This window comes from Rana temporaria, chromosome 2, assembly GCF_905171775.1.
Source record: "Rana temporaria chromosome 2, aRanTem1.1, whole genome shotgun sequence".
NCBI classification, from domain to species: domain Eukaryota; kingdom Metazoa; phylum Chordata; class Amphibia; order Anura; family Ranidae; genus Rana; species Rana temporaria.
This window is the reverse complement of record NC_053490.1, coordinates 349,771,690-349,785,348: the sequence shown is the minus strand read 5'-3', so window position 1 is coordinate 349,785,348 and position 13,659 is coordinate 349,771,690. Positions and strand designations below refer to the sequence as shown.

The 13,659-nt window shown below is 49.6% G+C and overlaps 1 protein-coding gene across 5 annotated transcripts in view; it reads right to left on the bottom strand.

The window, feature by feature from the left end:
- The window catches only part of PLEKHA6 (pleckstrin homology domain containing A6), a 1,721,986-nt gene that overhangs the window by 584,373 nt on the left and 1,123,954 nt on the right, over positions 1 to 13,659 (bottom strand). For all 5 annotated transcript variants that reach the window (XM_040339539.1, XM_040339538.1, XM_040339541.1 and 2 more), the window contains exon 14: positions 3,077 to 3,188. In XM_040339539.1, the coding sequence (XP_040195473.1) occupies positions 3,077 to 3,188 (112 nt within the window). The remainder of the gene's footprint in view (positions 1 to 3,076; positions 3,189 to 13,659) is intronic.

The window sequence follows — 13,659 nt, the reverse complement described above, 5'->3', positions numbered from 1 at the left end:
GAGCTGGGCCGTCATCGGCTGCTGCGCAACCAACCCCATCCCTTGATGCCAGTGTCCATACCTCTCCTTTAGAGGAAGTAGAGGAGGAGCATGGGGACCTTGGGGATGGCATTTACCTGGGGGAGGAGACCACCATCGCAGGACCCTCCCATACCACCACCTCCATAGGGGATAGCCCCCAAGGGCCCTCCAACTTCAGGGGAAGCCCCCCAAGGCCCTCCTCAAATTTGGGATGCCCCCCAAGGCCATCCTCAAATTTGGGAAGTCCCCCAAGGGCCTCCACCATTTTGGGAAGCCCCTCCTCCTCCATAAGGGAAGTACCCTCAAGGGCATCCCCATATAGTTGGCCCCAAGCAACACCTGCACCCAGGAAGGCTACTAGGAAGTCGAGGGGTGATTCAGAGACCCTAGAAGCCACTTGGTCAAGGGACCAGGCCAGGCAGACCCACCATGTTGGTTGTGTGGCGTCTGACATGCACCGGGTGGCAGACAGCCTGGCCTCCATGCAGCAGACCCAGGCTGCTTACACTGCCGCCATCGTAGAAAATGCACAGGAGGTCAGTGTCAACAGCAGTGCACTAGTGACCTGTGTGAGTGAACTGGAGGCCACAAAACAGGCCTTGTGGCAGAGGTGAGGAGCCTGGCAGTGGCCATACAGGCCAATACAGCAGCCATTGAGGCGGTGGGGACTCAAACAAATGCGGTCCTCACACGCATAGCCGTGGCTTTGGAGGGAATCCAGGCAGGCAGGGAGAGACCGGGGGATGTTCCTCCTCCCAATGACCCACCCCCCCATCCGCGGCTGCCCCCAGGCAACAGTGGGTCAGGAGCCTTGGCACTAGGCGTAGTCCACGTCAGGCCAGATGAGTGCCAGTTATATGATTTACTTTTTAGACTCGATATGAGTATTAATTAATTTTTATCATACGCGATTTGAGTTGTAATTTTGTTTTTATTATACTCGATATGAGTTGTAATTTTGTTATTATTATACTTGATATGAGTTGTAATTTTGTTTTTATTATACTCGATATGAGTTGTAATTTTTTTATTATTATACTCGATATGAGTTTTAATTTTTTTGGGGGAAAATAATATACAGCAACATAATTGGAGCCTTGACGTGGCGTTGCTGCTCCTTAGTACCGTGCAGTGCACTTCGGTCTAATCCAATTTAATGGGGTTGTGGGGTGTGTGTGCTAGGGACCACAGTGGTGTGCATGCATGCATTCTCATTGTGCCATGATTAATGTGTGTGTTTAACGTGAAAATAAGCATCTCCTGACTGCTCTTCCCTCAGCAGACGGGGTAGCCTCGGTTAGAGGGGGATTGTGTGGTTGGGGGGTCAGGTCATCACGTAGGTCAATCTGCAGGCCCCTTCTCATGGCGAAGTTGTGCAGAATGCAACATGCACCGATGATCTGGCACATGAAGTTTGGGGAATACAACAGGGTACCCCCAGACTTATCCAGGCATCGGAAACGCGACTTCAGGAGGCCAAATGTGCGTTCCACCACTGCACGGGTACGTGCATGTGCTTCATTGTATTTTCTCTCTCCTGGGGTTTCAGGATTCCGGAATGGAGTCATGAGATGGGGTCCAAGTGCATATGCAGAGTCACCTGGAAGGGAAAAGACAGGAGGATGTTAGTCATGCATGTGCCCCTCGTGATGTCTGCATCATGGGGGGGGGACAGTCATGCCTGACACCCATGTCACTCACCAACCAGCCAGCTGTCCCCATACACGTTCTGTTCAAATTCTGTTGGGATGCTGCATTGACGGTATATGAAGCTGTCATGGCTGGATCCTGGGTGTTTGGCACGGACGTGCCATATGAGACATTGGGCATCGGCTATCACCTGTACATTGATTGAATGCCAATGCTTCCGATTGCGGTACATGTGCTCTGCATCACGGGGGGGCTGTAGTGCCACATGTGTGCAATCAATGGCCCCGATGGTGCGTGGGAATCTGGCAATTTTGTAGAAATCTGCCCTTGCCTTATTCCGCTGGACCTCCTGGGTGGGTCTGAAGATGTGGTGGGCCATGCGTCTGATGATTGCGGGGACAACCTGGTGCACACATCTGCTCATGGTGGATTGTGACATCCCAGCCACAGCTCCACTTGTTATTTGAAAAGATCCACTGGCCAGGAAATGCAGTGTTGCCAGTACCTTGATCAGTGGCTGCACTGCTTGTGAGCGGTGTGTCTTGCTGGTGAGGTAATCCTGCAGGATTCTGGTTATTTCCAGGATGGCATCAGTGTCAAATCTGAACATGCGATACACCTCCGATTCCCCCATGGCAAAGAGGTCCATGCGCTTTCGGTATATCCTCTCCTGTGCCCTCCTCCTCCTCCTACGTGCCCGTAGATGCAGTAGTGCTATGACCACGGCTGCCCCTGGCATGTTGGCGCACAGATGTGTTGTCCTGCAAGTGTTGTTGCTCAGGTCGTCTGTCACGCTGCTGCTGTTGCTGCTCTCCAGCTGACCTGTGCAAGTCTGGTGCAAAGTTACCCCTGCTTTTATGAGGGGTAACTTTAGACCGGGCGTACAGCTTACGCACACCGCGCGTAGCCTACGCCGGCCAAACGTACGCATGTGAATCGGCATATCTCCCTCATTTGCATAATTGAATAGGAAATCAATGGGAACGAAAGATGCGCCCAGCCTAAATATGCACCTAAGTTCCGCCGGCGGAGGACAGTTACGTCGGACGGATGAAGCCAATTTTTGCGCGTATCTGCTTCTGTGGATACGGCGCATAGATACGACGGCGACATTTACATTTACGCCGGCGCATCTCGAGATACACCGTCGTATCTCTCTGTGAATCTAGCCCATAGTTTTGTTGTCAGGGAAACTACAGAAATACTAGATCCTGCACCAGTCTGGACCTAAAGCTCTATAACAGTTGTGGGGTATACTAGACAGGTGAAGCAGCCCCCCCCCCCCTCTTTTGCTTTACAAACCAGTGTCCATTCCTCCTATAGGTACAATATACCAATCTATCTATCTACAATGCTGTGTCCCTCAAGGAATGATAGACAAAATTGAGTTTTTGAACTTGCTTACCTCTGTGTTTGGCTGTGTCTGTACCCCTAGAGGGGTTATTCTTTCTAAGTCCTTCCATTACATCTTGAATTCTCCAGATTTCTCTCTGAATGTGTCTGTTCATCAGCTCATTCTAAGGAAAAAACAAAGGATACAAAACAGTTTGCTCTGTCTACTGCAATGACACAAATCGGTATTAAACCCAAAATCGTTATATTTTGCAGCTTGCCAATCATTAGATGTGGTTCTTTTTTACCCTCTTTTGACCTAGTGATTTGGCCAGTTTGCTCTGTCTACTGCAATGACACAAATCAGTATTAAACCCAAATCTTTATATTTTGCAGCTTGCCAATCATTAGATGTGGTTCTTTTTTACCCTCTTTTGACCTAGTGATTTGGCCAGTGACATCTCCTGTATTACAGTGCCACCACTCTGGATAAAGGAGCACAGTGCCACCTTTGAAAAGTAGCGTTGCTAAGGTGAATTTCAGCTTACATTTAGTTACAGAGAACAGTTTTTTTTTCCTTTTGGAATAAAGGTTTTTACGTACCGTATTTATCAGGGAAAAATTGTGGGTGCGCGTTATACACCGATCCGCGCTGTCTCTGAGCGCCGCCTCTGACATACCGAGCGCAGTACACTCGGGTACACTCGGCCACGCTCGGCTCCGCTCGCGGTCACGCCCTGTGCCGCCTCCTAGCCTTTATGCGAGAGGAGCCGAGTGTGGCCGAGCTAAGCCAAGTGTACCCGAGTGTACTGCGCTCGATATATGTCGGCGGCGGCGCTCGGAGACAGCGCGGGGGAAGCGGGGAGGACGGAAAAACCTGATTGGGCAATTGAAACCGGCACTCAATTCTGGGATTGTTTGAATGACTTTATTGTACACAGGATAAAAATTCCTTGTAACGCACAGCAGGACCTTAATCATAGCTCTGGATGACAGTTACAAACATGAACCAGATGCGCTCGGTATATGTCGGTGGCGCTCAGAGACAGCGCGGGAGAAGCGGGGAGGACACCACCAAGGCCCCGAGTGTACTGCACTATATGTCGGCGGCGGCACTCAGAGACAGCGCGGGAGAAGCGGGGAGGACAACACCAAGGCCGCAGATGGACGCCGGACCGGACAAGGCCGCCGGGCAAGACACAGACGAGGGGCGTTCAAACTGTAAGTAATTATTTTTTTTTCCTGAAATTTCCCTTCTAGACTTGGGATGCACGCTATACGCCGGTGCGCGCTATACCCAGATAAATACGGTAATTAAATAAAAGCTGATAATTGTAAGCATTTTTGTCAGTAGTAAAGGGTTGATCTTAACCCTGGACCTGCTACATCTGCAGAACAGCTTGTTTTGTTCAAAAAACAAATATACTGGCCAGTTTGTAAAAATAAATAAATCAATTCCCCGCACTAAAGGTTCTAAATAGTGATTTGGCCTGCCGCAGCTGTACTTGACATAGGTCAAAACATGGAAAGAAGGGTATGAGTACCACAGGGCTGACAGCCTGAATAAAAACAATAAAGTGCAACTGTAGTGCATACAAAATTCAGAGCAAAATTAATCCACAAAAAATAAATAAAAATCAAGCATGTTGCCAGTGAAAAACTTTAAAAACATGTGCAAATAAGCATAAACTTCTAGTTGGAAGGTTCCTTTCACAGGTACCTTCCACAGGTGCTGCTGTGCTGGAAAATTCAAGTTAGACTTACCGGTAACGTGTTTTCCTGAAGTCTTTCAGGACAGCACCTTGAGAGATAGTGACTCCACCAACAACCACAGGAAACACCTTCTTCCTCCAGATCTTTAAAGGGAGGTACCTCCCTACCATACCTCACTTGTATCAGAGAAACTCTGGCCCCGGCTGGAACATATAAACACATACGTTAGTCACAGCATAGTACATCAAACTAATAGGGCGGGTCGTGGCTGTCCTGAAAGACTTCTGGAAAACAAGTTACCGGTAAGCCTAACTTGAATTTTCCCAAGGCGTCTTTCAGGACAGCACCTTGAGAGGATAACAGAGACTTACCCCCTTAGGGCGGGACAACAGCCTGCAGGACCTTCCTGCCAAATGCCTGGTTTGTGCGGAAGCTTGACCACGTTGCCACTCTGCAAATTTGTTCAGGGGTGGCACCAGCTCTTTCTGCCCATGTGGCCGCAAGTGCTCTCGTTGAGTGTGCACAAATTCCTACTGGTGGCACCACACCTGCGTGTGAGTAGGCTTCCTGAATGGATAACTTTAACCATCTAGCCAGAGTAACTTTTGAAGCTTGGCAACCTTTTTTGTTGCCTCAAAAAATAACAAATAATAACTCTGTGCGTCTGAAGCTCTTTGTTATTTTTAGGTAGCATAACAAAGTCCCAAGTCCCTCTTACATCCAACATATGAAAAAATGTTCCTTTTTCCCCCCACCCGAGGGGTCTGCACAGAAAGTAGGTAGCACAATATCCTGAGAACGATTGATTATTGAGGCTACCTTAGGTAAAAATTTGGGGCCAGATTCACAAAAGAGATACGACGGCGTATCTCCTGATACGCCGTCGTATCTCTGAGATACGATTGTTGTATCTATGCGGCTGATTCATAGAATCAGTTACGCATAGATAGCCCTAAGATCCGACAGGTGTAAGTGACTTACACCGTCGGATCTTAGGCTGCAATTCTAGGCCGGCCGCTAGGTGGCGATTCCATTGCGGTCGGCGTAGAATATGCAAATGACTAGTTATGCCGATTCACAAACGTCCGCTTTGCCCGTCGCTCTAAATATACGTAGTTTCCGTAGAGATATGTCGCGTAAAACTAAGGTTGCCCTCTAGGTGGACTAACCAATGTTAAGTATGGCCATCGTTCCCGCGTCAAATTGTTTAATTTCACGTTGTTTGCGTAAGTCGTCCGTGAATGGCGCTGGACGCCATTTACGTTAACGTTGAAACCAATGACGTCCTTGCGACGTCATTTAGCGCAATGCACGTCGGGAAATGCGCAGTACGTTCGGCGCGGGAACGCGCCTAATTTAAATGGTCCCCGCCCCATTTGAATTAGTCGGATTTACGCTACGCCGCCGCAAGTTTACAGGTAAGTGCTTTGTGAATCAGGCACTTACGCTGTAAACTTGCGGCGGTGTAACGTAAATGGGATACGTTACGCCGCCGCAGCGTAACACAATTGTATGTGAATCTGGCCCTTGGGGTCTGTTCTCAGAATAATCCTATCCGGAAAAATAGATAAATAAGGTTCCTTTATTGACAAGGCATGTAGCTCACTGATCCTGCGCGCTGAAGTGATAGCGACCAGGAACAGAGTTTTTAGGGTGAGATCTCTGAGAGATGCTTCCTCTAAAGGTTCGAATGGCTTTCCTGCCATGGATAGCAGAACCACCAAGAGATTCCATTTCGGGAAACTTCTAATCTGAGCCGGTCTAGACCTTGTAAGGGCTTTGAAGAACCTAACTACTAGTGGGTCTGAGGCCACAGATCTTTTTAGAAACACTGTTAGTGCAGCCACCTGTACCTTCAAAGTACTGATTGCCAGACCCTTATCTGCACCCTCTTGTAAGAACTCCAAAATGGAATTAAGTTTGTCTGGATTTTGAGCAGATAAGTGACACCAAGAGTTATAAACCTTCCATACCTTGGTGTATATGGCCCTTGTTACTTTCTTCCTGCTTTCTAGCAGTGATGAAACTAAACGGTCTGAAAAACCTTTCCTTTTTAAGAGTTGCCTTTCAGATACCAGGCTGTGAGGGCAAGACTGGACACCTCTGGGTGATTTACGGAACCCTGTATCCATAGATCCTGCCTGAGAGGTAGATGCCAACATAGTTTGGTCGCCATTCCCAGGACAGTTGAGAACCAAGCTCTCTTGGGCCAGAATGGGGTGATCAAGATGACCGGTACATTTTCCCTTTTAATTTTCCTTAGCACCAAAGGGATTAACTGGAATGGGGGGAAGGCGAAGCAAAGGTGAAACCTCCAGTGATGCGCCAGAGCGTCTATTGCTAGAGACCCGTCTAGTCTGTTTAGGAAAAATAATTGAGGTAGTTGTGCATTTTCCCTTGAGGCAAACCGGTCCACCTGTGGTTGAACCCACCTGTTTGAAATTGTTGCAAAGACCTCCGGGTTCAGTGACCACTCTGACTCCCAGACTGAATATCTGCTTAAGTAATCCGCCACCCTGTTCAGGAATCTCTTTAGATGGATTGCAGACAGGGACCGTAAGTTCTTTTCCACCCACAGAAGGATTTCTGCTGTAAGAATTTGTAGAGGTCTGCTCCTTGTGCCCCCCTGCCTGTTTAGGTATGAGGTCAACACCTGTACATGGTGATTCTGGAGATCCGGAAGTAAACTTTAGCAGAGCCAATGCAATCGCCTTTAGCTCTCTCCAGTTTGAGGATCTTTTTGTCTCTTCTTTCAGCCAAGTCCCCTGGATGAAATCTTTTTCTAATTGGGCTCCCCATTCCCACGCACTGTCATCCGTGGTCAGTCTCCTTTCTACTGGAAAGGCCCACTCTAGACCCCTTGAAAGGACCTCCTGATCTTTCCACCAATAAAGTAATTTTTATCTGAGTGTCCAGGGATCTGAGACTGTGATCCCATGACCTCAGGAGAAAGGTTTGAAGGCATCTAAAATGCAATCTTGCCCATTGAATGGACGGCATAGTTGAAGTCAGTATTCCTAGTGCTGACATTACTTGTCTTATTGTTATAGGCTGGTTGGACTGTAGCCTCAACACAGCGTCCTGTACCTTGTCCTTTTTCTCCTGAGGAATAAACATTTTTTGGTTCACCGAACTGACTTGGTAACCCAAAAAACTGATCTCCTGAGATGGAACTAAGGAGAACTTTTGTAAATTCAAAATCCACCCCAAAGATTCCAGGTGGCTTCGTGCCTTGGACAGGTTGAATAGCAACCTTTCTCTCGAGGGGGCGAAGAATAACAGGTCATCTAGATAGGGTATAACTGCAATTCCCTGTAGACGAAGCGGGGCTAGGGCTTCCGCCATCACCTTGGTAAAAATCTGAGGTGAGGATGACAGCCCGAATGGTAGGGCCCCAAATTGAAGATTATGCACTACTCCCTCCATCCTTACTGCTAACCTAAGGTACCTCTGGGAATGAGGGGAAATTGGGATGTGCAGATATGCGTCCCTTAAATCTATTGACGCCATGTAACACTCTGGCGTCAATAGATTTTTGACTGAAAATATTGGCCCGGATTCACAAAGCACTTGCGCTGACGTATCTCGAGATATGCCGCGTAAGTGCAAAAATGCGCCGTCGTAGATACGCCTGAAAATAGGCTTCATCGACCGACGTAACTTGCCTACTCCAGCACATATTTACGCTGGACGCATGTGTTGCTCCCATTGATTTTCAAATCAAATATGCAAATAAGGGAGATACGGCGATTCACAAACGTACTTGCGCCCGGCGCAGGCTACGTGCGGTGCGCGCAAGTTGTATGTCCGGCCTAAAGTTATTCCCCATAAAGGAGGTGTAACTCAGCACCAGACATACACAGGTCAGCTGGACAACAGCTGCAGCATCACCGTAACGGACAAGCTGAGCAACCACACTTGCAGGACAACACATTTGTATGCCAACATGCCAGGCAGGGCCGCCATCAGCAATTATGGGGCCCCTTACACAGCTTCAGGCATGGGCCTGGGGGGGTGCTGCCGCGAATTGAGAAGAATTGAGAAAGAAGAAATAAAGAAAAATACAGACATAAAAAAAGGGGGGTAGCCATCCGGGACCTCTGGGCCCTTTACTAATTATATATATATATATATACACTAAAAAGAAAATAAAAATAAATAAAATATAAAAATATATATATTTTTTTAAATAAAAAAAAAAGGGGGCTTGCCATCTGGGGTCCTGTGGGCCTCCTGGAAATAGCCACAGCCCTGCATGATGAAATCACCAGCCAGACACACATGCAGTGCAGCCACTAGTCAAGGTACTGGCAACACTGCATTTCCTCGCCAGTGGATCTTTCCAACGTACAAGTGGAGTCGTGTCTGGGATGTCACAATGCCGATGCCTGGATAAGTCCTGGGGGAACCCTGTTGTATTCCCCAAACTTTGTGTGCCAGATCATCGGTGCATGTTGCGTGCTGCACAACTACGCCATGAGAAAGGGCCTGGAGTTTGACATATGTGATGACCTGACCCCCGAACCACACAGTCCCCCCCTGCCCGAGGCTACCCCGTCTGCTGAGGGAACAGCAGTCAGGAGTTGCCTCGTGGAACGTATCTTTGCACGTTAAACACACACATTCAGCATGGCACACGGACAATGCACGCATGCACACCACTGTGGTCCCTAGCTCACACACACCACATCCACCTCACATTGGTTTAGCCCAAGTCCACCATGCAGGACTTGGGAGCAGCAACGCCACGGCCCCAATGATGTTGCTGTCCATTCATACCACATTCACACGGTTGTGGGGATAACCTCTCCCTGACGAACCAAGGTGACACGCCTTGCTGGCAAGAATGTCACCCACACATACACACACCAGTCACACTGTAGCAGCACCGGGCAAACCCTGCCCCTGCAAACGGGTGTCCGGGCACCACTTCTGCACTCCTCACCGTGTGCAGAAAAAAACAAAAAAAAAACAATAGGGATCATGCCCTTACCGGAGGACGGCACATACCTCTGTGCACGTCCAACAAATCAAAAATAATAAAGCTCATAATCTGAGCACAAAAAAAAAGATCAGTCATTTGCCCTCTCGTGGGCCAGGCCTGGTGCCACGGGTACGGCTCCTCAATTGTCTGGGGGGAGACTTGGGTGGGGCATCAGGAGGAGGTTCATCCCCTGGTCTGTCACTCCTGGCAGATGTTGGCTGCATGCCCTCCAACGCGATGGCAATGCGGGTGAGGACAGAGTTTGTAGCCGCCTGCATCCGCAGCTGGCGGGTGGTGGTCTGCCGCTGGTGGCGCCTATTCTGCCTTCCCTCCGCCTCGATGGCAGCAGTGTTGGCCTGTACAGCCACTCCCAGGCTCTTCACCTCTGCCACGAGGCCTGCTGCTCTGGCCTGCAGCTCCCCAATTGTCCGGGTATGTCGCTCCAGGCTGGCCTGCACATTAGAGCCCTGGTCACCAGATGGTGAGGGACCCCCTGCCACCATGTGGGGACACATGGCCTCCAGGGTCTGTGCTTGGTCACCCATACATGTCACCATGGCAGCGCAGTTTGCGCTCACATCCTGCAGGCAGTCAGAGATTGAGCTGCTCTGCTCAGCCTGCTGTGTGAGGCACTGCTGCATAGTGGCTGTGGTGCCCTGCACAGCCACTGTGCGATCAGCCTGGGTCTTGGCTGAGGAGGCCAGGCTGTCTGCCACACGGCGCAGGTCACAGGCGAGATCACCCATGTGGCGTGTCTGCCAGGCCTGCTCCCTCTGCAGCCCTTCTTGAAGGGATTCGGGTACAGCCCTGGTCTTTCTCAATGCCTTCCTGGGGGATGGAGAGGCATGTGTCCATCTGGACGGGGTAGCCCGGGAGGGGGTTCCCCTGGATGGGGTAGCCCTGGAGGGGGTTCCCCTGGATGGGGTTCCCCTGGATGGGGTGGAGGTCTGTGAGGGTCCAGGGAAGGTGGAAGCCTCCTCAAAATAGAGGCATTCCTCAAGATCCACCGGCTCCTCCTCTACTACCTCTAGAGGAGATGTGTGGGCACTCCCCTCCACCACTGTCTCATGGCTTCCCAGGGGGTCAGGCTGAGGCAGATGTTCCGGGGATGGCGTGGGTCAGACAGCGGCAGACGACAGCCCAGCTCCCTCCATCACATCTGTGGATGACACAAAGCATTCACACGTTGGTGGACCCACACACTTGTCACATATTCCCTTCCACCCCCTCACATGCTACACACCAGATGGGGAATAAAACACACTTACCTGTCCACAAGTCCTGGTCACTGGAGTCAAAGCCCTCCAAGCGCTCCACCTGCTCCTGCTCCAGGCACATAGCAATGACCTCCTCCTCCAGGGTCAACCTCACAACAGAAAGTGGTCTGCCCCCCGTGCCCCTGTGGTGCCTTCTGATGGTGGCCAGTTTCTCCCGGACACGCCGACGCATGTCATTAATTTTTTTGCCAATGTCCCTAGAGGTCCAGGATTCATGACCAAGGGCATTGACATCCAGGGTGATCTTCTCCAGGATCTCTTGTTTCCCGGCCCTGCTGGTCCTGGCACTCTGTGCCCCATGGAGGAACACATCAAATATTGAGATGGCTGATGTGAGGATAGACCTCTCATCTGCTGAGATTTTTTTTTTCCTCCTGTCCCTCTCAGTCTCAACATCAGACATGGCTCCGCGCAAAAGTACTCTGCTCCAGGGGGAAGAGAAGAAAGCTGGTGTACTTTTGCACCAGACGGGGGTATGGCTGGGTGAATTTATGCGCTCGGTGTAAGCCGATGGGCCGGAGAATCTAAGGAAGTTGCACCGGCGTAGTTGTGAGCATGCGCATAGGGGTGCTGAACACACGTCCACGTCGCCTGCTAGGCTTTTCCACTGTAATCCACAATGTCAGGCTTCAGAAAGATGGAGGCTCACCAGAGGATGTTGGTAAATATCAAAAATAGAAGAATAAGAGAAAGGGAACTCCCATCGTGAAGTTGAAAAATCAGGAGCAGTTTATTAAGTAAAAAATATGCTTGCACGCATAATGAAAAATAGACGTCGAATAACGATTCCGGGTTGACGAATAGGGTTCTGCGTCACTTCCGGTTTACGTCTAGCTTATGGCCTTACGCGTTGCGTCACGTCACGTGACTTCATCAGAGGCAGAAGTCACGTGACGTGGAGACGGAAACAAGCCAGGAGGTCAAAGCGTAGGAGAAGGCAAAGAGTCGTCAAGTCCAAATCCGGGTCAAAACAGGTCAGAATACAGGTAATCTTCAAAGGTACTTCAGGTAAAGCTGACAACGAACCAGCAATTAGCAAGGAGGAAGGGGCTGGCTTAAATAGGCCGCTCAGGCCACTGATTGGTCCAAAGTAACATAGGTTCAGCACCAGGCTCCAACGGACAGCAAACAGAATAACACTGAGCAGTGGCTCAGAGGCAAGGACCCGGACCAGCAATGAAGAGATCCAGGGTTCGATTCCACCCAGAGCCAACTGGGGAATGCGACCGTAAAAGGTTAGTGCCCTGACAGTGATCTTATATTGACTGTTTTGATTAGTCATATTTGTTTGCACATATTTGTTTTCACCATACTGGGTTTTAATACTGCAGTATCTAATTCACGATTGACTGCCATGATCATTTGAGCAAGAGAGCCATGCATTTGTCCATAGGGTCTTTGAGAACCCCCATGTCTTCAAAAGACAGATCAGTGGACCTGGAGACCTGAGAGAAGGCCGCATCCAGTTTAGGGACCTTGTTCCACACTGCAGAGAGATATTTCTCAAAAGGAAAGCGTCTCTTATGGGCCTTAGAGAAAACATTATTTTTCTCCGGATCCTGCCATTCTTTCTTTATGGCATCAGAGATGACCGAATGGACTGGGAATGTCCGACCCTTGTGTTCACTTAGGCCTGCATACATGCGGTCATGTAAACTTAACTCTTTCTTTTTCCTCATTTAGGCCAAGAGTAACATCCACCTCTTCCAGGGATAATTTAAATTTGGAAGGGGCCACTTCTGATTCCTCCCCTGAGTCCTCCAAATCCTCACTAGAAGGTACATGGGACTGTACTTCCCTGTTAACAGGTTCCTCAGCCAGAGTTTCTAACACTGGCATTGCCACCCCCTGGGAAGACTGTAAAGTGGAGGACTGACTAGAAGCCGGGTTTAACTAATGAGTCCCGAAAAGTTTGAATCATGGCAAAAAGTTATTTCTTTACAGAGGCAACCAACTCCTCCTGTACAGAGGTTGATTCCTCCTGAATTAAAGAAGAAATGCAAGTGTTGCATAAAGCTTTCTTCCAATTCTCTCCCATCTTTGTCCTACATGAATGACATCTCTTTTTTCCTGGGTCAGAAACCTTGGCCTGGAGAGAAGACAAAAAAAGGGGAAGAAAACAGGGGATCCTTAGTGAGACCCATCTCTGCCGATGGACCACCCCAAATAGGTGCACTAAGAACGAAAACATGAAACACCTATAGTGCCCAGACATGCCCCTTGCCACTAGGGGAATAGAAAAAAAGAGGGGAGACCCAAAATTCACAGGTAAGGAATAGGCAGACTTTAACCGCTGCCTCCTACCTGAGTCTTGCCGGTGCCTGTCCCCACTGCTGTATCCGCCACGTCCTCCATTGCAGGTGTACAGCATCCTTCTGGCTTCACACGCCGATTCCGGACTCCCATAGTTCCTCTGCACCGGACCGGAAATAACCACCAGCTACTGTCCTGCCTCCTCCCCCAGTGTTTACTCCAGAAATTACGTTCACGCCGACCTGGCGACCTGCTCCGTCTTTGGGCTACACCAAAATGGCGGTGGTGCACACGCGACCACCATTCCCGGACAAGCAGGTCCGTCTTTGGCTCCTCTGAGCACTGCGGGGAGAAGAGGAGCCCGAAGTTACCGTTTGCATGCCCAGGTAGAGCGGGAGGACAGTGGTCTCCTATGGAGGAAAATTTGAG